Below are 25,996 nucleotides of genomic sequence, written 5' to 3'. Positions count from 1 at the left end.
GAAAGGGTCTGTGCTGGAGAAAATGTGATCGGAGTCTTGGAGAGAATGGCAACACAGAGAAGCACTGTTCCAGTAAAGGAGGATTGCTGGATCCAATGGTGATAGCCTCTAACACAGGAACAGGATATGAAGTTCTCGGAGTCTTCAGTGATGGACCAGAGGAACTAGAGTTGTTCAGTGACCTTTTCTTAGGATACTTGACTTTTTCTTTATCCTTGTTCCTGGGCTTGTCCATGCTCTTCTTATTCTTGTTTTTTTTCAAGAGGCTTCTTTCCTGAAGGGGGGGGAAGAAGCAGAGTTTGGTAGGGAAAATTCTCCTCCATGGCAGGAAGAAGGTCCTTAAGCACTAGTTTGCTCCATCTCTCCACTAAAGCCCTGGAACTGAAGGAAGGACAAACTGAGCACTGCCCCTCTAAATAAACAGCCCTAGCTATATATGCACTTGGTATACGCATTGGAATTAGGATTTTGTGGCCATAGACCACATATTTTGTAAAGCCATAGGGCATTTCCGCCATGACACCAAAAGAAGAAACCCACTAGGCACAACACACAACAGTATACACATAAGAAAACACCACCACTACCTCAGCTGTACCAACAAACACCAAAGGCTACTAACAGTCCAAAGATGAAATGGCAGATTTTACAGTAATCTTACAAAGAAGGTTCAAATCTAAGGGGGTAAGAAAGTAGGTACTTAAAAAGGCAAATTAAGATATTTTCCATTATAGTAGTCTACACAGAATGGCAGGAAGGTAACTAGATAAATAAGAGACAAGTACATGATTAAATAACTCTAAATGATCAAAAAGAAACGCACTTAGCTGTCACACAAGCCTGAGCACAAGAGATAGCTTTCTGTGTAAACAAGATCTAAGGTAAATTGGTATATAGTTAAGGGGAGGAGCCTGAGCCTTGGATACAAAGTCTGAGGGTGGCCAAAGTTGGATTCTAATCAGAACCAATAGCTCATCCATTGAGGAATGGATGGAAGAGACATCAGATTAATGTTGACATCAAGGCAAGCCATATACAAAGCAGGTGTTTCAGAGGCAGGGCATCAGACTACAGTGCTGTGAGCTGCTGTTAATTAAGGGCTCCAGAAGCCAAAAGCTCAGTAAGAAATTGGGTAGGATTGACAAGTCAATGTTCAACTTTCCTATCTCAAGGAAGAGGATGAGGAAATACATTTGGCTGAAGACAGTTGCCTTGAAATGCATAGCAGTCATAATAAAAAACAATGTCAAATAGGGTTTTACTTTACCAGTGAAGGTACATACTATAATCTAGCAGAAATGAAAAATAAATTAAAGAGTGAAAAGGGATTCTGGCAACTGTCTGAGGCCACAAGAGAAACACATTTACAAAAAAAAAAAAAAAAACTTTCTCAGAGAAGCAGTGAAAAACTGGAGGAAACAAAGAAGGAAAGGCATCATTACCAAAGTATGTTCTCAAAAAAGTGCTTCCTCAATTTCAGTAAGATGCTACTGTATCCTACCACTGGCCAGTGTCAGTCGTACATGTGGCCATTTCTGCACGGACCCTCTGAAGATCAATTAAAATGGCTATGATTATTCTTCAAAGCCTTCTAACATTAATGAACCACAAACACATCCATTAAAAACAAATATGGCAAAAAAACAAAACTAGAAGTTATATACTCACCATAACATTCGATATATGTGGTCCACATTCTTACTCACGGGTTCGGAGCCGAACATCGGCTCCGACTCGGCCAATTTATTTTTCTAGCACGAAGTCTCTAATTGGCTGGGCTAACCTGGTATCCCATGTTGCACAGCTCCATAGCCTCAGATCTAGTTTGCAGCAACTCATAGTCACACCTCATGCACAACCACAGTTCAGTAGAGTAGAACATTAACCAGGGCTGCAAAGAAAAAAATAACCAATACCGAAGGGTACTGAAGCCAAATGTCGCCTCCAAATCCTCCAGGAGGGGGGACAGGTGGGAGGGAACATAAGAATGTGAGGCGAGATGAACCATATACATCGAACATTATGGTGAGTACATAACTTCTAGATGTTATGTGGTCCAATCTCGCCTACATGCTTACTCACGGGACAGCGTCCCCAGCACCTCTATCTTGGGAGGCTCAATGGAAGATGCTCCTGAGAACAGTGGAACAAAAGGAAGCCCGGCCCCTAGAAGCCCCGTCTAATTTGTAATAAGTAATGAAGGTGTGAGGAGAAGCCCATGTGGCTGCAGCACAAATTTCATCCAAAGATAGCCTGGACTGTAAGCTACTGAAGCAGAAACAGCCCTGGTGGAGTGAGCCTTAACGGGGAACGGTAACTCTCTGCCTGCTGATGAACAGACATAGGAGATGCAATCAGAAATCCATCTGGAAATTGTAATCTTAGAAATAGGGGAACCTGTTCTATTTTCTGAGAAAGACACAAAGAGTTGGCCAGACTTACAAAGTTGTTTTTTTTTCTGTGCAAGTAAAATCGAAGCTGCCTGTGTACGTCCAACTGATGAAACTTAAACTCCACCTTGCTGGAAAATTGAGGGAAGAAAACTGGCAGCTCAATGGACTGATTGAGAATAACGGCAGAGGTTACTTTCGGGAGGAAGGACGGATTAGGTCTCAAGGAAACCCTGTCCTTATGAAAGATTAAATACGGGGATTTGATGGACAACGCTTGAATCTCCGACACCAGTCTGGCTGGCATGATAGCTATTAAGAATGCAGTCTTCCAAGGCAGAAATTTTAATTCACAGGTGGCAGCTGGTTCGAAAGGTGATGAAGTCGGGGCCTATAAAACAAAATTTAAATCCCATGGCATGATAGGTTCTGACACAGGAGGCCGTAGCAACAAGGTACCCCTCAAAAAGGCCTTACATAGCTTATGAGCCATGAGAGAAGGTTCGTAAGAGGTATGAAAATTAGAAATAGCGGCCAGCTGACCTTAATGGTCGCAGGAGCAGAACCCTGCTGAAAAAGTATGGATAAAAAATCTAAGACAGCAGGGATGGGGACTATGAAAGGATCCAGTCCCTTGGCCTGAGCCCAAATCGAAAATCTTTTCCACTTGCTGGAGTAAATCTTCCTGGTAGAAGATTTATGAGAAGAAGATAAAATGTGTACTACCTCAGGTGAAAAACGAAGTCTGACTAAAGATGGAAGTGGAGTAGCCAGGCTGTCAACCTGAGGGTTCGCAGGGAGGGATGGGACTGTCCCGACATGTGTGTCAGTAGGTCTGGTGCTGGGTCCAGAGTCCAAGGACTGTCTACTGCCTACTGATGAAGAAAGGAGAACCAGACTTGGCGAGGCCAGTGTGGGACAATCAGAATCATCTTGCTTCCCGAGGAAATGGCTTTCTGAATCACTCTTGGTAGCAAAGGAAATGGAGGGAAAGCATAGAGCAGACCGGGAGGCCACTCGTAGACTAGAGAGTCCCTGCGTGACTCCCTCTGTGGGGGTATCAGAGTGAAGTAGTTGCTGCACTTGGCATTGTGGGGATTGGCAAAAAGGTCGCAGTAAGGCTGACCCCACCTGTTGAAAATCTGTTCCGCAACTTGGCGGTTCAGGGACTACTCGTAAGGCATCAGAATAGATCTGCTTAGCCTGTCTGCTATCACATTGGCCTTCCCCGGAATGTGCGTTGCCACTAGGAACCATCAGGAAGACACTGCCCACTGCCACACTCACATGGCCTCTATGCATGGGGGGGTAAGATCTGGTTCCCCCTTGCTTGTTCAGGTACCACACTACGGACATGTTGTCCGAGTGAATCGCAATCGTTCCTAGGGGAAGAGAGCTCTGCAGTGCTTGCAACGCCAGTAACACCACTCTCATCTCTAGAACACTGATGTGCAGATGTACCTCGTGATCCTGCCAGGTGTCTTGGACCGTCCTGCCAAGATAATGCCCCCCCCCCCATCTGGGAGGAGTCCATGGTCACCGTGGCAACCGGAGGCATAGGAATAAACGGATTCCCTTTGTTCAAGTTGGTGGAACGTAGCCACCAACAGAGGTCCTGTTTGCACCGATCGGTGAGTAGGATCAAATGGGACAGGGGAAGTTTCTGAAAGGCCCATTGGGCAGTGAGTAGCCACTGCAGAAGCCTCATGTGTAATCTGGCTAGGGGCACTAACATAATGGTGGCTGCCATGGATCCCAGGAGCTGTAGAACCCATCTGGCCTGAACCTTCTTGAGGGGTAACAACGCGCGAACCTGACCCTGCAACACCTCTACCTCTATCTTTTCTTGAGGCAGGAACGCCTGCATATGAACGGTGTCTAGCTCTGCACCTATAAATGTGACACGCTGTGAGGGCAGCAAGGCAGACTTTCCCCAGTTCAAGGTAATTCCTAGTTGATGACAAAGGGCAATGGTCTATTCCCTGGCCTGAATGAGAAGATGCCTGGTGGGGGCAGTGAGGAGCCAGTCGTCCAGGTATGGAAACACTTGGAATCCTTGACGTCTCAGGGGAGCTGTCACCACTGCCAAACACTTCACCCTGGGGGCTGTGGTGAGGCCAAAGGGCAGGGCACAAAACTGGAAATGACTAGCTCCCAGCCGGAAGCGTAAGTGAAATGCGGTCCCCAACTGGCTCCGGAATAGCATAGTTGGGCAATACATCAGGGACGATGATAGGAAGACCCGCGAAAGGAATCACAGTCTCCCTAATTGCGAGGGCCTCCTCTGCCCCTAGGGCGGCGTCTCCCAGATTAGCCACCCCCTCCTCTGTCTCTGGAGGGGGGACTCACCTTGACCGGCAGGGAAAGACTTCTGTGACTTTTTGAACCACATTTTTCCTCCCCTCTGAGCCTTGGGGTAAGGCCTAGATGGGAGGGGAAAACAAACCCCTACGGCAGACAGGGTCTTTCCCTCTTGCTCGCATCTGGTGAGGGTGTCTTTCACTTTGGTCCCAAAGAGTGAGTACCCATCAAAGGGGGCATCAGTTAAGGAAGACTTGAAGGCCTCCACGAAATGACACAGGCGCATCCAGGCTTGCCTCCTAAGGGCTACACCTGAGCTAGCTGCCCTGCTCGCCCCCTCGACTGCATAAGATATGAGCCTCATGGACGAGTTGACAATCAAGCCAAGAGTAGACAACTGGGCATTAACCGTCTGTGTTAATGCCTCAGGTACGTTACCCATTAGAGTATCTCCTAACTCTTTAAGGAGATCTCTCTGGAGCCGAGTAAAATGACAAAGATAGTTCAGAGACCGAAGTGTGAAGCCCGCTGAAGAGAGGGTACGCTTCCCATACCGATCCATACTCCTGGACTCCTTGTTAAGAGGATGGACAGAGGAAGAAGACTCGGCTACTTCCTGCTGAGTGGCCGCCGCCAGCACAATGGCATCCACAGAAACCCCTTTGGACAGGAACTCTTTCCCAGGGGGAGCTGAAAGAAATTTATTAGAGTGTCTGGGTACAGGTTCCACTGAGTCAGGAGTCTCCTACGCCCTTCGACAGATCAAATCTAGGAGCTCATCGAAGGGTGGAGACACCCAGGAGGGGGAGGGTTGAGCCCCAAAGGCCTTGAGGAATACCAACTTCTCCTGAGAAGGGGTTTTGGATGACCAGCCGTCTCTCTGCCTCAAAATCTCCAGGATGTCGGAGAAAGAGACGTAATCAGAGGACGACTTGGGGGACCCCTCTGACTCTTCGAGGTCGGTATCAGAGGTGAGAGACTCATCCTGGGAGTCTATGTGCTTCCTCTTGCACAACTTTTTCTTGGGGGCTCCTCAGGCACAGACTCAGAGGGGCCCTCAGAAAGCTGGGGACCGCTCATGGGGGTATCCCCAGACATTGGGGCTCCGTCAACCGATAGAGGGACATCAGAGGCTCTCGCCGGTGTGGAAGGGGATGGAATGACGGATCCGGGTGATGTCACTGAAGATCTGGCCAGTGCTCTCCGCATAGCCTCGAAGGCGGGTCCCCCCGAATCAGAGGATCGACCAACCTCTGAGGTCACGACCAGAGCCGAAGTTCCCCGAGCCGAAGCGCTGAGAGGGAGGCTCGGAACAGACAAAAGTCCCGAAGTATCCCCCTTGGGCCCGACAGAGGAAACCCGGGTTCCGAAACCAGAGGACGGAGCCGACATGGTAGGAGTCGACGTCGGTACCGATAAAGCCTTAAGAGGTATCGGAGCCCGCAGAACATCACCCGGAGCAGAACACTCCGGCTCCGAAGGCAAGGAGGTGCTCGGAGGAGGAAACATCGGTGCTCTCATCAGGACTGGCTCCGGAGCCGACTGGGTCGGAGCCGAAAATAATTTTGCCAACACAGGTGATTGCAGGTGCTTCTGGACCACCCTATCCACATCCAAATCACAGAGTCTGGCGGATTTGGAGGAGAGAGAAGGTGACTGTGATCTCTTATCTGGAGATCCTTGTCTGACACTAGGAGACTGGCTCCGAATGAGCTCTAACAAGATTGGAGCCGAGGCTGTTTCAAGAACCACAGCTACTTTCTGCGGCCCCGAGGACAAGAGAGCCGAGGAGGTAGAATCCAATTTGGTAGTCTTCTCCGGTGGCTCCGATGAAACAGATGGAGCCAGAGATCTCTTCTTAGCCTTAGAAGTCTTGGCTTTAGTCTGTGAACCAGAGGAAGAGTCCAAGGACCCCTCAAAGGAAGGCTTTAGAAGACCCTTCAGTATAAGTTTATTTTTTCTTTCCTGTAGCACCCTTGGGTTGAATGCGTGACAAAAGCTACAGGACTCTTGTAAATGTATAGCCCACAGGCAGTATACACAAACGGAATGTCCATCTGTTATGGACATCTTGTAGCTGCATTTAGAACACTTCTTAAACCCAGAGGGTTTGTGTTCCTTTTGATCATTTGACGTATCAAAAGCACAGTACACAACACAACAGAAACAGGACCTTAGGCCAACAACGGTTAAGGCGGGAAACTATCGCTAACAACTGCTGACAAGAATCTCTAAGTTAAATGATTCTGACTCGACTAACGCACACACACACAGAAGCAGGGAAAAAAAATGTTTTCCTTTCACAGGAACAGACAAACTTATACAACGGAGGGAGGACTAGGTCCTCTAACTTAAATGGGCCTAGCCGGTAGGAACAGAGGGATACCACAAAACAAATCTCTCACACCACAAAAAACACGCTAAACAAGAGCAATCAGCTATTAAAACAGCTTTTGTGAGGAAAAAACACAATTTTCCGTGAGAAAAAAGAAGTTTTAAAGCTACTTAGCCACAGTCAAGCGAGACCACGTCCTAGCTACACGAGCGGCAAACGAGATCTGGGGCTATGGAGCAGTGCAAGATGGGATACCATGTTAGCCCATCCAATTAGAGACTTCGTGCTAGAAAAATAAGTTGGCCGAGTCGGAGCCGATGTTCAGCTCCGAACCCGTGAGTAAGAATGTAGGCAAGATTGGACCACAAAACATCTCTGTGTTACATGATACATGTATTTGTTTTCAGTTAACTTCTTTTAAGTATTTTAAATGTAGGTGCCTCATTTAATTTATGTATTTATTTGTTTAATTGTGTTTATGGTATACAGCACTGCTCAGAGTTGACCATTTGCAGACTCTGCCTGGGTTACAAAAGTTACAAAGTAACAGTAAAGCAAGATTAAAGGTATAACTGAATTATACGGTATAACATAGATATACAAAAAACATACATTTACAAGAAGTTTTAAAAACAAGTAGAATCAGGGTTATACGATGAATAATACAGGTAAATGTGGCCCCATCCATATACAAGTGTGGAGAGAAATGTTGGCAATGAAGAGAGCAAAAATTGTAGAATATTAAGAGCTATAGCAGTAGATAGGATAAGTGGATATTAGATATATAGTAGGAATGGACAAGGCAGATGGAAAAGCAGTGGGTAAGAATTTATATTTTGGGGAGTTTAGGAGATCAAGCAGCCACGGTTTTCAGGGATGCATGCAATAGTGCAACCATGGGAGTTAGGCAACATGGTCTGTGTTCTGACATGCACGTATACTGTTCGGTTAGGTATTGATTGAAATGAGATCTGAAAGTTTCTGATTTCAGTAAGATCAGGGGGCAATGACTGCCACAGTTTAGGGGCAAGAAAACAGAAGCTATGGTCTGTGGATTGAAGTTTATTGGGTGGAGTTATGAGAATAGGGCCATTAGTAGACTGGCTTCATAGGTTGTAGTGTGGGACTGGATGTGGTTATTGTCATAATAGTGGGAATTCTGTGTCTTGGCATAGGAATTTGAAGAAAAAGGAGTCAAGAAGGAGGTTGGCTCTGCCTTCAACTGGTAACCAATTTGCCTTTTCCAAGGTATTAACAGTAATGTTCATATCAAAGGAAATAGGTGATTTAATTAGAAAGAGACTGTAACGTGCTAAGTGTTTTTTTTTTGGTAAGGCAGAGGCAAATAGGGGTGAGACCACACTGCAGTTGTGCAAAGCAGGACATATTTGCCTAAGGCTGCTCTAACATGCTGTGAACAAACGCAAGATCTTTTGAACCCAGAATAAGAGGTAGTTGACTTTGAACCTGACATTCTGAATGTGGTCTTGGAAGCTGAGAGATTGGTCAAGCCAAATCTCAAAGTATCTAAAGAATGTGGTGGATTCAATTAGATCATCAACAACGTCTTTGATATGGAGAGGCCAAGTGGCTTTCATGAGGCTTTTCTTTATGTCAAACAGCTTGACATTTTCAGTATCTTTTTTTAAAGGAACAAATCCAGTAGTAGAAGATCAACCTGAAGTTGATTTTGTATATTTGGTGAGATGGTTGGATCTAAAGATAACCAGGCTATTAGCATAAAGGAGGAACTGCAGATGAAGCACATCAACAAGCAGTTCATTTTGAAAATGGAGAATAGTATTAGTACAAAAACTGATCCCAGAGGATCCCCTGAAAGAGCAAAGGCTGTACTTGATAAGGCAGGTCCAATTTTCACTGTGAAATTTTGGTTGGTCAAGAAATCTTTGAACCATTTCATAGATTCAGAGCTGACGCTGATATCTTGCTAGCGAGATATTAGGATGGAGTGGTCACCAGGTCAAAAGTCTGGGAAAGGCCAAAGAGTACTAAGCCACTAAGGTTACCTTTATCCAAGCTAGTGAGAATGTCACCAGTGTGTGTCCAGACAGCAGACACGATCCTTCTAACTGCATAAAAGCCATGCTGCTTCCAAGAAAATAAGAAGAATTTGTCAAGTTAAATGACGAGTTGGCTGTAAATTACTTTCTCAAGGATTTTACCAAGTGTAAGAAGTCCAAGATGGGATGGAAGTGGAAGGCTGAGAAGGGTTTGTGATCTTTTGGTACAGGTCTGAAAACGGATGATCTCCAGATAGAGGGGGCATGGTGATAGGTTGTGAAGCTAATGTTTCCTACATTTTCTACATCAACACAGTGCAGAACAGAGTTAACACCAAACAAATTAGAAAGTTCTGTGATTAAAAGTGGATAACAAGGTTGAAGAAGCCTGATGCATTAACTTTGAAATATGATGACATTAAGACAGAAAACAGTTTTTAAGCGACTATGCCATTCTGTTCAAAGATTAAAACAAAGCCTAGGTTTCTGCTCTGTCTGCACACTGCATAAGATGACTATTCTCTGACAGTGTTTTGAAAACTTAAACAATTATCTGTGTTGTAGCTGATACATTCATCACTGACTATACATGATACCCAATGGTGTTACTTACCCCAGAACAGCTTGTGCCAGAAACTTCAACTTAAACTTTTGACCCAGCTCTCTTGGATAAAGCAGTGAGGTATCAATAATATTGTGATGGATCATCTGAAAATAAAAATGTTACATTGTTAAATTGTAAAATAAAGGACTAGAGCATATGTGTAAAAAAACTACACCTTGGAATACTAAGAATAAATCAACGACAAATAGAAAATAAAACTCTACAAGATTACAGAATGCAGCTGCAGAGCAACAGGCCACATAAATACTGATCAGCATCACCAACGTGTACGAAAAGCCAGAATGGAGACTTGACTGTGATCCAGATTCCATTAGTGGCTCCAGTTGCTGAAGAGGCCAATGGAGGAGTGAAATGTTAGGAATGAGTAGATGGTGTTGGCTCGCCCATCCCAAGGGGAAAAAGTGGATTTTTTGCCCGACTCCAGTCCCTGTGGAAACTGAAAGCTCTAGGTCAGAAAGAGTGAAGGTCTTAGTATTTCTGGGCAATTTACAGCCTATATCCTTGCTTAAAAGAATCATTTCCTTAGTTATAACCATTTCCCCAGCATTTCTGTGAAAGCACTCTGGGGAACTTTTAAAATCTTCCAGTTCATTACATCCATCCATCCACAACCCCTTTTCCCCATTTCTGCACATGGGGTTGGGGTGTCACTTCAACAGTAACAATCATCAGCAAAGGATAGCCCTGCCACGGTAGTTATTCCATACCACACACACACACACACACACACACACCTATAGCCAGTTTAGTGTGTCCAGTCCATCTATTGTATGTCTTTGAAATGTGGAAGGAAACTGGAGTACCTGGGGGAACCCACATGAAAACGGAGGACATGCAGACAACACACAGAAGACACCCAGCCAAGAATCAAACCAGGGAACCTCTTGCTGTGAGACAACAACGCTAACCACTGTGCAACCCCACCCCTGACCCCCCCCCCCCAAAAAAAAAAACTGTCTCCAATTACCTCTCTCCTTCCCATCTATCCATCTATCTACCTGAGGAAAAATCCTTTTAAGTCTACTTGGGGTATAAAAGTAAGTATACAAACACTTCCCTGACTGACATCATGCAATATGTTACACTTCCAACTAATCATTCATTTTTAAACGGCAGCGTCTACTCTGGGCTCAACCAGAAACTCTGCTAGAGTTAAGTCTTTCACTTAGCATCCCCCTGTCCTTTCCTTGGTGCCTACATTCTGCTATTCTGATACGGAAAGTCATTCTCTAACCCACAGTCCAAACTTCTGCTGAGCCTTATCCACTTTTATTATGAATCTCTTCAGTTACTTGTTTTTAATACCCTGGGTTCTTTCCTAATTTTCTCCAGTAAATTCCATCCACCACTTGCCTACTGTACCAGTCCTACTACAACACACACCTACTGGTAATATTTCCTTAATTATAAACTAAAATAAATGAACAAAGCATGAAACCTCAAAGTGAAAAAGTATTTTATACATTAAAACACTCCAACCATGTGCCAACATATGAACTTTTAATGCGTAACAGCCTACGAGCACAATTTAAATATAATGACATCAATCGCATGATCATGAAAACATTCACATGCTACGCCAATAACATTTACACATGATTTACAAACAATTATCTAGCAATCTAAGGCTTACAATGTAACATCATTTTTAATATACTGCAGACGGACATACGGTCATTTAAACCTGAAATCTTGCTGGCATACCATTTGTTTATGCACCAGGTTCACGTGATGCTTTCCATGCTATTTAAATTATGCCTGTAAGCTAATACATAGGTTAAGATGAAGTTCTGAAAAATTTGTGAGATGACAGCTGTCCTTCATTGAAAGCTTTCTTTTTTTGGAAGCACACAGTTGATGCATTTTAGTTTACACATTTTAAGATTTCCCTTCTCCATTGACATGCTGACTTAACTTAAAATATTCCCTGCTGCATTATAAATATAATATACTCTATAACTGTTAATTTCCTTAAAGATAATGTGTACAATGATGGAATCAGATTAGCTTATCTGTTTCAAAAATGAGTTTCTTCACAAGCTCTTAACTTGGCTGCGCTTTTTGTCATTTAACTACTAATTCTCATTTTTTTAAATGAAAATTGTTCCAGCGAGTGCACTCCACAGCCATAACATGCACCACTCTCACTGATAGCTCTGCTTCCCTTTTGACATGGTGACATGACATCATGTCGGGATTGGAAGTGTCAGTAGCAGTCAGCAACAGGGAGGAAGACACACTGAGAGAAGCTTTTCAGCATTGGGCAGGTTGGTTTGTGTTTTTTTTTTTTGTATTATTGTTTTCATTTTACATGCGAGTTAAACACTGTGGGTTAATTTGTTGTTTTTTTTTCAAATCCCTGAATGGCACATTTTTTTATGTGTAGAAAAATTTGCAAGCTGCTTATATACACAGTTACACAAGCACAAAACATGTAGAGCAAAGTCTATACCGTTCAGATGCCCCTGCTTTTGCGTGATGTCACTGATCATTCCTCTAGCGGATGACTTCTGCAGAACGTCACTGATTTTACCTGATTTTTACCTCGTCTCTCCCTTGTAAAACTTTCAATTTTCTGGTAAATTGTTGAAGTTTACAGTGGATCTATAAGGCCTGACATTAAGATTTTATTACTTATTGTCCTGAAAATAGAAATTGATACAAAACCTATATTTCTGTTAAACTGATAAACTGCATTAGCTCATCTACAGAATTGCTGTGATATTTACTTACAAAAGAAAACCACAAAGGAAGGAAAAGACCACCCAACATACTGGAGTAGGAACTGCAGGAAATACTTGACTTTACATCTTCAAAGCAACAAGAATGATGATGAAAACAGGAAGTACTATACTACTAATTCTCTGGAAAGACAAAATTTGAGAGTGGGAAATTACAGCAAAATTAAATAAAAGAATATCCTAATAAAATGAGCTGCAGAGCTGGAAGCCATCCTGTTATCTCAGAAGAAAGAAAAGAACTTGCAGATAAGTGCAAAAATCGTTACACATGAACTGGATTTGCAACCAAAATTCTAGTCTTTCTCCGCTTTGATTTACAGCCTTCTGCTTGAGTTTTAAGAAAGAAATACACACACACTTAAAAACAAAATAACAGCACATACTTTATTAATGGCACTAAAAGTTTGGGCAGAACAAAACAGGTTTTGGCTCTACAGCCTTCTTCAATGTATCTGATACCACATTTAAATTCAAAACTTTTTTATAATGAAAGAGTAAATCAGCAGATCCCTCCATCCATCCCTCCACAACCCCTTTTCACATTTATACAGAAGGGGACTTCAACAGTGACAACCAACTAGAGGCAAGTTTCACACTGATGGGTGGCTAGCCCTGCCACAGCTGTTCTTCCATACTACACACGCGCACACTTCCACCTATGGCCAGTTTAGAGTGTCCATTCCACCTACTGCATGTATTTGGAATGTAGGAGGAAACCGGAGCACCTGGTGGAAACGCACACAAACACAGGAAGGACAAGCAGAAATATTGTGCGGAAGGCACCTCAGCTAAGAACTAAACCGGAGAACCTCTTGCTGTAAGGCAAGAATGCTAACTGCTACACTGTAAATCAGATGATCACCGACCCCCAATTAATTACCAGGAATTCCACAATAATAAAAATCAACTAAATATGAACAAAAAGTGTTAACAACCAAAATAATTATTTTACATATCTGCTTTATGAAAACAAAACACATTCCCTATAATCTACTCAAAATAAACTGCAAACTTGAAAAATCTAAAAAGTAAACAACTAGATATTTATTCATAAACTACACATCTAATGAAGAAGATTACTAGCATGTCATTAAATACTGCCTTCTTGGCACACAAGGGTGGAATGGTGGTTACATGGAATAGAAATGACTATGTAGATGAAGCAACTAAACAGTTAAGTGATGCAAGATTTTATTTCAAATTATCAGTTCAATCCAACACCACAATTTAAAAAAGCAGCACTGATCACTTTTCTAGCCTTGTCAGCTAATAACAATGCAATCAGCAGACATTTAAAACAAAAATTATTGTGATCTGATCCTTCTGTTCAGTATATTCACTTACCTATTTCCCAGAATTCATAAGAAAACCTCACCGGTCCCAGGCAGAACCATAATTTCAGGGAATGGTTCTTTGCCTGGACCATAATCTGAATTACTTTAGTTTTATTTAAAGCCCCTATTATCCCATGTAATTTCTAGGATAAGGAATTACATCAATTTTTAGGTCTTGAGAATGAACAATGTACTTACTTTTGTATTCTAGATGCACAAAATTTATATACTACCATCTCGCATGAGACAAAGAATCAAAGCCATTAAATAATGGTTATCCCTGAACAATACATACTCAACTGAAATGTACATTTTTTGCTGGAAGGTCTTAGGAATGTGTTTCAAAAATGCATTTTAGTTTGAGGACAGGATAGTTATTTTTTTTGCAATTACGAGACACAGCTATGGGTGCGACTTATGTATCTATTTAAATCACCTTTACAGATGCTTTTGAACATCACTATAATACAGAGTTTACTTCATTTTGTACAGATTGTGGACAACTGTTGGTGGTTTTGGAATGGAGAATTCAAAGATCTATCCACTTTTGTAAAATATTTGAATAATGAGTTAGAAATCACATTCACAACTAAATACAGACTTTCTTGGTAGTAACATCCCAAAATTCTTTGATGGTACAGTAAAAATCACAAAAGAAACCTTTTTCTACAAATGCCCTTTTGTGAGCAAACCGCTGTCATCCATCATTTTATGGAGAACAATATTTCCACCTCATAATTCTTAACAGCTCTTAGTATATGCAGTGATGAAAGTGATGTTAAAAATCAGTCTGAAGCTCTTACCAGACAGAAATAATTGCCAAAGCTAGGATCTGAGATAAAACAGACCAAGGCAGAAACTACTGCAATATAAACAAAGAAATAATAAAATTGCTGGGCAACAGAGATACTCAATGACTTAAAATAAAAAAACACTACTGAAGCTAACTGGCATATTTTAACCTCAGACATATTTTCTCTACAATTATTCCAAAAAGATGTGTAGGTAGTACCTTTAAAAGGGACAAATCTGTGATTAACTTACTGTCATCCTATAAAAAGCCCCATATACAATCTAACAATTGTGATACATTGGCTGGAAGCGATCCTTGTGGACATTGCAGTATTTAACATCCATAAGTAAAAAAAAACAATAGGTCATTTGCAATCAGAAACTGTATCATTTGCAACATGTAAAATGTGATTTATCTGGCAACCTGTGCTTTCTGTGCCTTCTATGTAGGTCACTACTTGCCACTTGAGACAAAGAGTGCCTGACCCTTCATCTCACTGACTTATACTGCGCCAAGGAATACGGTAGACTATTTAAACATTAGGTGACACATCCCACTGCACAGTTCACATTTATTGTTTCTTGTGTCTATACATGAAAAGTAAATATCATGTTAAGCAGACATTTGATATAAAATTAAGGATTATTTTTTTTACCGATGCTAAGCATTTCATACACCTTCCACAAGATGACAGTATATAACTACAAACTAGTAATATTCTTCAACCAATGTATAATTTATGAATAAACTTCAAAACTGTTCATTTTTTCAATTTTGTACGTTAAACTTTTTTCAGTGTATTACAGGGAATGCAATTTCATTTTATAATGAAGATATGCATTTTTTTGTGTTATCAAACACTAAACTATTTTGATTTATCATTGTTGAGGATTTCCTGGTAATTAATTAGTGGTGGTTGATCAGCTTATTTACTCTCTCATTATAGAAATGTTTGGATGTAAATATGGTGACAGATACAGAGAAGAAGGTGTATGGCCAAAACATATTTTTTTTCTGTCCATGACCTTGATGTCTAGAATAAAATACCCAACTGAGGAATCCATCAGGTGCTGTTTTTTGTGTTTGAATTGTATGGTGTTTTTCTTCCATGCACCTTCCATCTTTGGAACCATTAGTTATTTTCTTCATATCTCTAGATATCTGTATCTATAGCTACATACATACACATAGTTTGGGTATATATTATTTTCTGGACAGAGTTATTCATTTGACTTGTAAGTATCCATGTCTATGGTTTACAACATTTAAAATAGGTGGGGGGGGCTACACCCCCCCTTATTATATATACTAACTCCAGAATCACACTGCAGTGGAGAACAGGCATACACCTTTTTAGACAAAATGAGTTTCAGTCAAACAAGTTTTCAATGAATTGTGCTCAGGCAATTCATTTTCAGTGAAATGAGACTTCGATGAAATGAGTTTCAGTGAAATGTGTTTTCTATCAAAGTAAATCCATATATATATATATATATATATATATATATATATATACATATATACATATATACATACACACACACACACACACAGGTGTCAGACATCCAACTGAACAAACAGTATGCGGACACCTGTCTGATTGACATCATGTGGTTTATGCAGACAGATGGTCAACAGTTGTGCGATATTGACAATCCCTGGGTAGGGGAATATTCCCTTTCCCAAGAAATTGTGTGATCTCAGAGTTAATATATTTAATTAGCAGGGAGTGTGGGGGTGATTTAGTCCGCTTCAGGGTAATTCCCAGGACATGCTCAGAATGTTTCAATATTTGGGAATTTGACATTACAAAGCTGATCTAGTGGGTGTCAGCTTTCTATCGGTTCATTCGGGTGCCCTAGACGGGTCTATATTAGATCAGCGAATGCTGATTGATCGAACTTATGCAAGCGAAAGCTTAAAATATCAAAGCAACAGAAACCCAAATTTTTTTCTAGGGAAAGAATTTGGTTGTCCTTTTCTGTTGCTTCGGTATTTTCAGTGCTGTGGTGGAAAGTTAGGGATCGGGTTCAGATTAAGTGTGCGATTGTGTAGATGTCAGTGTTAGGGTGGGTTAGGTGAGTTAGGGTAAGGGCTCGGGTTAGGTATGTGTGCGATTGTGTAGATGTGAGGGTTAGGGCGGCTTAGGTGAGTTAGGGTTAAGGGAGCGGGTGAGGTGAGTGTGCGATAGTGACGGACCTTAGCGTTAGGGTTTGGGTTAAGGTAAGTGGATAGTTAGTGGTGTGTGTATAGTTTAGTGTAGGGTTAGGTGTCAGATTTTAGGCGTATGTGTGTGGATTGCTATTTGTTTGGTGTGCTTGTGTTGTGTGTGTATGTGTTTTGGATCAGCGATTTTCTTCCCTAGGAAAAAAAAATCTCTGTTCTGACAGTTCGAAATTGTAAGCTTTCGCTTACACAAGTTCGATCAATCAGCGTTTGCTTTTTAAGCATTCTCTGATCTAATATAGACCCTCCTAGACTACCTCTTAGCTAATAACCTCCTCTCCAGAGCCCAGCATGGCTTCAGGCCATACCACAGCACTACTACCGCCTTGCTCTCTTTCACTAATGCTATCCTTCATCATAAAAATAATGGCCTGTTCTCCTCTGCTATATTTCTAGATCTAGCCAATGCTTTTGACATGGTCTCACACAAACTACTAATCTCTGTTCTCACTAACCTAACCTTTTCCCAATCAGCTACTGATTGGTTTAACAGCAATCTAACTGGCCGCCAACAATCAGTTGTCTGGCATAATAACCCATCTCCTCAACTTCCTGTAACACTCTGTGTTTCCCAAGGCTCCATCCTTGGTCCCCTACTTTTCTCACTCTTCACAAATGATCTATTCACAGCCAGCAAGCATGCTTCTCTTATACAGTATGCAGATGACTCCACCCTCATCTGCCTTAGCCCCAGCTATACCTGAACTTCACAAGATCACACAGGAAGCCTTTTCATCTGTAGAAAACTGGCTATCTAATGCACAGTTATTACTCAACCCGAGCAAGACAAAACTCCTCATCTTCCAACCCACTAAATCTAACCCAATTATCCCCACTTTAATATTCTAGCCAAAGACAATACCGTCATCTCCCCAACAGAACACACAAAACTACTTGGTGTTGAGATTGATAATCTCAGATTTGGCACACACATTTCTCTTACCATAAAAAAGGTTCACAAAACACTATGTGCATTGTACAGAAACAATTCCTCACCAAGACAGCCAGAATTTCTGCTGCCAATTCCCACCTAATCTCCACTTTACTCTACGCCTCTCCTATACTTACCTACCTTAGACAAACAGACCTAAACAAGCTAGAGGCTTGCTACAATAAAATTGCTAAGTTTACCACTGATGCATCTTATTGCAGCCACCACTGTGTCTCACTTATAGAACTTGATTGGCTTTAACTCCCCCAACTTCTTCACCTGAATCAACTGTCTCTCGCCCACAAGTTAGTAAACTATTCTCTTAAAGTCCCATCCCTTCAAAATCTTCTCCAGTCCTACTGCTCCACTAGACCACTACACTCCAGCAGCAAAAATCTACTTCTAGTGACGAAACCCAAGAACTCAGCGGGAGAAGCTCTATTCTCCTGCGTCATATCCAGATTATGGAACAATCTCCCCCATCTATAACCACACTACCTTCCTGCACTCACTTCAAGACTGCACTAAAAACTCACTTAAAAAGTTTCTGGTTATGCCCATGCACCAATCCTGACTAGTAACCCTCCTTTTACCTCCTTTTCCTCTCCCCTCCCCTACCACCCTGCCTCACACCATCTAATCATTGCATTCCTTGCTCTGCAGGCTCTGGCTCACCCTTTACTCTCGTTCTCCCTCCTCACTAAATCACTCAGACCTGTTATAACATGCTTAACTACCTCACTTCATCTCAACTCCAAATACATATCCAACTGACTTGCACCTAGCTTCCTCTCACTACCACGTATACTACTCACTCAGTCTCCTCTCTTACTCCTCTATCTTCCCCTTCCATCCCATTATCTCTTCTAGCATGTTCCACCTTCTGCTTTATATCTGCTTAAGTTTAGTGCAATATTTGTATACAAGATTTAGGTATATGAGTTTAGAACAGTATCCGTTTGAGCTTAGTACTATCTGTATATACATCCTACCTTTATTCCTAGCGTCTAGCTAGATATTGGTATATCTGTTCATTACTATGTTTCATACTGTATGTATATAGCTAATGTTTGTTGCAGTATGTATTATTTGTATTGTATGTATATTCAATTGTTCTTCATGTACTTTGCTGCTCATTTATTGTTCTGTGGAGCTTTTCTACCTGGGCCTCCACTGAAAAAGGACCAGTGTCCAGCTGGAATTTCCCAGTAAACAAATGTAAACATATCAGCCTTAAATGTATAGCAACAAAGGGCCCCTTCAAATCAGGTAACCCTAAACCACCTTGTTCTAGATGAAGACAGCTTAACTCACTTAACTCTTGCCCTCACAAATAAGTTACTTCAGTTCTTTATCAAAAGATCAAAAAGCATGCAAAATTTTTCCTCTGGGTGATAAAAATATGCCTAACCTGTATATATGATTAAGTGCATAAATACAATCAGAGATGTACGGAGAATAGCCGAGGCGACCCCAGCACAAGTAGCAGGCATATTCACTACTTTGGTCGTTATAAAAACAAGGGCAGTTAACAAACCCTAGCATTCATAAACATTTAAAAACAGTCAAAAACTTCAAAACTCACTACTAAGTTTTAATATAATAACAATAATAATAATAAAAATGTCCAGACTCACTCCCAAAAGAATTCAGCTTTATTCATGTATGCTAAGCACTTTCCCCCACTAATTGGACTTCATCAGATCATCTTTCCAAAAACAGATTTAATTGTGGAAGTTATATACTTACATAAAAAGTCATAAATCAAGAATGAAAAGCATCCATAAATATGAGTTGAGAGAATGGGGTGGGCTTATGATAAGCTAACCACATAGAAAGGTGTTACTGCTCAATGTCATTAGCCTAAACAAAAAGTACACTCCCTCCAAGCCCTCCTCACACTTGAGAATGTAGACATCTGTGCAGTTACTGACACATGGTTTAAACCAGCACGGAAAACCCCAGCAGTGCAAGGTTTCAGTGCCTTTCCCACTTTTTTATACCAGCAGCTGTACAGACAGGAGCTAAACGTGGAGGTGTCTTGATATACATTAACAATGAACATACCTCTAGTTTAGTTAAACAGAATGATGGAATGAAGTTTCTCCAAGTGCAGATCACCATAGATAAACTCCCATACCATATCCTAACTAGTTAATGGTCACCCTCCATGTCCCTAGAAACTCACAGCACATACTTGGACCTACTGGAGAAGGTTTACTATCATAATTATGAAATGCAGTTGGCTGAAATGTGGGAATATCGACTTAAAAAAACAAAAACGGAGTGTACCGACGTGCAAAATGTTGAATCCGCATATTAATATGCAAATTTGACCTTACTCAACATTAGTAGAATGCAGTATTCTACTGCACCAGACGTAACATGACGATTTTGCAGGGGGGCAAACCCCCATGCACCCCCCACACCCACTGCAAAATATATATATTCTAACTCCAAGATCACACCACAGCGAGGAAAAGGGTACATATCCCAATCCCCACTGTACCACGATCTCTAGTTCAATGACTGACCTAATCTTTGCGAATGCACTGAGCATTCACTGAAATGGAACTCGCACAAGGGAAGGATCAGCAACACAGGTCGGCCAAATGTCATTCGACAACCTGTGATCACCGAAACTTCCTTCGGCAATTTAAATGTAAACCACTGGAGACACTTACTATCCAACCAAGCACCCTACTAATGGGGAATTTAATTACCCTTCTACCGACAGGGAATCTCACACTGCCTTAAATTTGCAAGCAGAGAGATTCCTGTACTTCATAAATACAAGCACCCTTGACAAAGTAGTGCATATGCCCACTATAAGCTCCAACATACTGGACCCCCTGCTCATTAGTATAAGAGAAAGCTGCACCCCCCACCCATGCCACATCCACCCTGGTAAGGCCCAACCATGAAGCAGTTGTTCAAAATCAAAATCAACTCGGTAAAACCAGGAAACCAAGTAACAGTCAAGAAGTATTCCAAGGCACACTTTTTGTTGTGTCTTAACTCCGGTCTGCTAATGATTGGTAGTTGATTTTTACATGCTGAGTTACCAGCCCTGATGCACAACCTTCAACGAAGGTACTAGAAGACGCTCTAGCTGAGAATCGAACTGGACAGCGTCTTACTGTGAGGCGACAACGCTACCGCAGCACCACCATGTCTAAATGCGATCATTTGTCAAAATACAATGCCCCTTCAAACCTATATAACACAGCTGTCTATGCAGAATTGTTAACTGAAACTCTGTACAACCGTGTCAATTGCTGCACAGAGGCTGCTGCACCTGCCAGAAATAAATAGATCCACAACTAATTCCAAAAACAAACTGCCCTGGTAGCATCCCAAATTAAACAGGATATACAAGAAAAGAAAACAAATCATGGCAAAAATCAGGAAGTGTAACTCCCATACAGGTAAGAACTTTCTCAAACTAAATAGGCAACTAAGAGGGCTAATTAGGTGAAATAAAGCAAACTGCAATGTTAAGATAGCCTCCCAGACAAAAGACAACCACAAGGCCTTCTTCAGCTATGTCAGAAACCTCAAGGGCAGAACACAGCAGCATGCTGAAATGACAGTTAATGGCGATACAGTCAATGAGTCTGGTAATACGGCAAACCTGCTGGCTGACAAATTCAGTTCCAACTTGACATCCCACTCAACCCCAGCCAATCACCAAGAAATACCCTCAAACTTAACCCCTCCAACTATAACTAGAGAGTATATCCTGGCCGCACTCACTAAAGCCAAGAAAGAACACAGTCTGAGAGGCCTCCTTTGTAGTCCAAAATATGACATAACAGGTCCACTGGAATTTCTATTTAACTATACTCTCAAAACAGGTGTTGTGCCACAAGAATGGAGGTCTGCAATGGTCACCCTCCTTCATAAAGAAGGACCATAAACAGATCCAGGAAACTACAGATCCATTGGTCTGACTAGTCATTATCATTAGCCCCATTTCTCATTTTTCTACACGGTGTCAGGGTGTTGTGTTAACTGCCACCATCTCTCTTGATTTAATGCCACACTTCTGCCTTCTTTGACACTCTTACCTAGTACAAGTCTAGGAATGGCCAGTTGGACTATTTCCTCATCTCTAGCTTCTTCTCAACTATCTGTTTCAGTTGTGCTGCATCCTGATCTGAATCCAAACTGCTCATTTCCCATCTTACTTTCTACTATTCTGCATATCAGTTTAGCAAACACTCTCTCCAGAACTTTCATGCAATGTGATAGGAGTTTGACATCTCTGTACTGCCCACAGTTGTGGATGTCCCCTTTGTTCTTATACACTGGCTCGAGTATGCTTATTCTCCAGTCATATGGGATACGACTTTCTCTCCAAACTGCTACAAGTACCCTCAGGAGCCATTTCTCCTCTATCTCACCCAGCATCTTTATTATATCTGCTGTGACCCTTTCTGAGCCTGCTGCTTTCCCTGACTTCATTTTCCTTAGTGCTATCTTAGTTCCTCTAGTGTGGGCTTCTCTTTCTCTCAAAGTCTGGTTCAGGGGATTTCTTCATTCAGAAGCTGCTGGAAAAATACTCCTTTCATCTGCCTTTGATGTCCTGTGGATTGCTGAGCAGGTTGTTGCTGGCATCCCTTATGAAGGGTGTCTGACTATCTTCTTTATCTTTCTGTCTTTGCCTTGCAGCCTGACACAGTTTGTGCCACCTACTGAGTCACTTTCCAGAAGTTGGTAGAGTGCCTCCAATGCCCTATTCTTTGCTAATGCAACTCCTTTCTTAGCTTCTTTGCTAGCCAATCAATATTTCTTCCTATCCTGGTCGGTCTTTTCTATCTCCCACTTTTTCATGCACTCCTTCTTTCTTCTGATGACTTCCTAGACTTCTGCATTCCACCGCCAGCTTTCCTTACGTATCTTATTTCCATATCTGAGTTGGTCACATATCTGTTCTGTAGTCCTCACACATGCTGTTTTCATGCACTGCCATTCTTCAACTCCACCTATTTCCTCCTTTTCTTGGGGTGCTAGAGCCCTAAATAATTCCTTGAACTGTTGAACTTTCTCTCTAGTCAACTTCCAGGTCTACAGCCTGATCTCTGTTGACCTTACACAGCCTTCTGTGACCACTGCTTCCAGATGATTGTGGCAACTAGTGGTTTATGCTGTGGGCCGACTTCACTAGAGAGGACTTTGTAATCACTGATTCTACCCAGTGCCCTTTCCTTACTAGAAAGAAGTCTACCCGAGTTGCATGTTGGCCACTCTTGTACGTGAGCTTGTGACTGTCTTTCTGAACCTTACTTGCAAAACCATGGAAAGAATTATCATGGAAATGATCAACAAAGACATACGAGACCTTCAGACTCTGGATCCCTCCCAGTCTGGCTTTCTCAAAGGAAGATCATGCCTACTGAATCTGATGGACTTCTTTGAAAAGGTCACCAAGGCAATGGATGAGGGTAAAGCGGTGCATACTGCCTACCTTAATCTGACTAAGGCATTTGATGCAATAACCCACTCAGGCATTGTTAACAAACTTACAAACTACACAAACTTCTTTATAAATCCCTGGATAGCCAAATGGCTCATGGACAGGACCCAGGAGGTTAGGCTTGATGAAGGCCACCTCCACAAAAAGGCCGGTCACCAGTGGAGTCCCTCAGGGCTTCATGCTGGGCCCACTCCTCTTTGGCATTTACTTCTCGGAGGTCAAAGCCAACGTCAAAGGCCTCTGGCTGACCAAGTTCGCAGATGATTCCAAGCTAGGAGAAGACACAGAATGACCCCCCAAGATAAAAACACTTTACAGGAAGGTCTAACACAGGCAAATTACTAGTGCTAAAGTCACGGCTTAAAACTCAATGCCAAGAAATGCATTATAGTAGCTTTTGGAAAGCTGGCCATCCCAGGAAACTAGGTCATCAATAAAGCACCTCTAAATTTTGACTCACCAGTCAGGGGATATGGGCACTCATCTAGATAGTAACCTAGCCTTTGCCCAACATGTGTACACGGTAGTAATCCTTCTATGTTGCTCAACTTATAAAGGCATGCCATCCAGGTCCAGGTAGTCATCATTCCACTGCACTCGGTCCTCCTCATACCCACCATAGAGTACAATGCCACTTTGGTATGTACCTAACCAAACAAATACAGGAACTGGAATGTTTGCAAAGGTTTCTTACAAAAAGAATACAGGCAGAAAAAGCAATGTTCTATGCGGACTGACTCAAAGCCTCATCTCTATACTCAACTTTATACAGACTACTGACATGTGACCAGTTCTTGGCATATAAGGCATCCTTAGTCCCTGCTCTGATGAACCTTCTGCACATCCGCAAAACAAACAGCATCAGCACTACTATATCCCAAGACCTAAATTTTTCTTGTTACATAAAGAGCATGTTGGAGACAGAGAGGTGTATCTCACAGAATTCCCATTCTCTGGAATAGGCTTCCATTCCATGTGAAGCAAAGTCCCTCCCTTACTCTATTTAAGCACAACTTGGACCAGTGGAAGGGAAATCAGAGATTCACTCCTGGTCTGGCACCTGTGCCCTGATGGACAGAGGCAGTCAGTAATTCATGTTAAAACCAAAATTCACCCACTATATAAATGTCTAAAACATAAAACTTGTGGATCACACTTGGGTTGCACAGCTAGGCTTATGAAGGTCCCTGTGGTTATTAGCCTAGTGCACATCTATGAACTAATTAAAATGCAATATTACAATGAGCCCTGGGTGGTCCCCTACAGGTCTAGTTATCTCAAAAACGTAGGTGGAAAAACGAATCGTGATGGGACAAACATGCATAGCTAATTAGCATGTCCAAAATAGTAGGTCACTGGGTTAAACAGCAAGAAAAGGGACCAAAGCCTTATGAACATTGGTTTCAGCTGTATGCTTTAGCCCTGAAAAGGTATAAAATAAATAACAAAAATAACCCTGTGCTCAAAAATATAAATCAACAACCCTAAGCTGACAAGTCAAGTAGTTACTGTCCTCAGAAACCAAAAACAGAATCCTAAAAAATAAATCAGACAAGGAAATACCTGGAAGAACAGCCTCCACCTCAAGGAACACCATAAACAAAATTATAAAAAATAAAAATAATTTAAATAAATAAAAATAAACAGTAAAAAAAATCAGACAAGGCCTAAATCAGTCCCAGAAGACTACTCAGAGTACAAGTGAAAATCAAAACTCCAGTACACAACCATAAAACTGGTGCAAAGTACAAAAGATAGAATAAAAATAAATAAAAACAAAAGGAAAAAATCAATAATAAAAATAAAAAAAAAATCAAAGTCAGACAGAAAGCATACCAAGGACTGAATCAAAAATAACAGAGAAAGCTACATCCCATACAGAATAACCAGTAGTTAAATTTTAAAGTTGGACAAAAACTCTACAAGAAGAAAGTCAGAAACCATGAAGAACCACAAAACAAGTACAAACTAAAGATAAAAAAATAAGCTGAAATGAAAAGTAATAAATCAAAGCCACTAATCGTTAAATTAATGTAAATATGTACCTATGCATATATCAAACATGTTTTGCAATATTAAAGACTTAACGTTTTATTCCATGCCTATTTTGTTTAATAGATTTGTGTTAGACATGAACTGATTTGATTTTTTTGGTAAACTTCACAATAGCTGTTATTCCAGAAGTACTACCAAGTTCTATAAATGTAACATTTTTCTTTGAAATTTTACCTAATACACTACTGATGAATACCTGTATACTTTACACATCAAATAATCTTGGTACTGTAATTCTTCTGGCATAAATTTTGCAGTGGTAATCAGAAACAGCTAAGCACACTACATTAAGTAAAACAGCAAGCTGAGGGGTGACATGCTTAGCTGGAGCTATTCAGCAACACAAGTACCATGTCCACATTAGTGGAAAAATAGTGCAGTATGTATGCATCACATGTAAAAGACCACATTATAGCATGCAAATGAGCATCAGTATGGTAATAAGAAACACTATGTATGCAAATAACATCAAATTGTAGTGCAAATGAGAAAAACTATAACATTTGTGTAATTAGCTGCATCAATCAGCTTACTTGAATATCATCACTTCACACCGGACAGCTGTATTGCTCTAAGATGATAGGAGGAACATCAACTTTAGCTAGTCAACATCTGATACTGGCTGCCTTGGCAACCAACATCTAATGGCTTCCTGTTGTCAAAGAGTCTATCATTGACTGACATACCAACACCTGAATGCAGTCAACCATTACGGTGTGGACAATGACATCATGCAATAGATAATGGACTTGCTGTCCTTAAATG

General features: G+C 41.5%; 1 protein-coding gene across 1 annotated transcript in view; it reads right to left on the bottom strand.

Annotated features, from left to right (window-relative positions):
* Positions 1–25,996, bottom strand: part of REXO5 (RNA exonuclease 5) — a 1,525,618-nt gene that overhangs the window by 862,824 nt on the left and 636,798 nt on the right. The window contains exon 10 of the mRNA XM_044089498.1: positions 9,661–9,755. Within this exon, the coding sequence (XP_043945433.1) occupies positions 9,661–9,755 (95 nt within the window). The remainder of the gene's footprint in view (positions 1–9,660; positions 9,756–25,996) is intronic.

This window comes from Protopterus annectens, chromosome 12.part0 (assembly GCF_019279795.1).
Source record: "Protopterus annectens isolate FY-2018-M chromosome 12.part0, PAN1.0, whole genome shotgun sequence".
NCBI lineage: Eukaryota > Metazoa > Chordata > Ceratodontiformes > Protopteridae > Protopterus > Protopterus annectens.
This window is presented reverse-complemented; position numbering and strand designations above follow the sequence as displayed.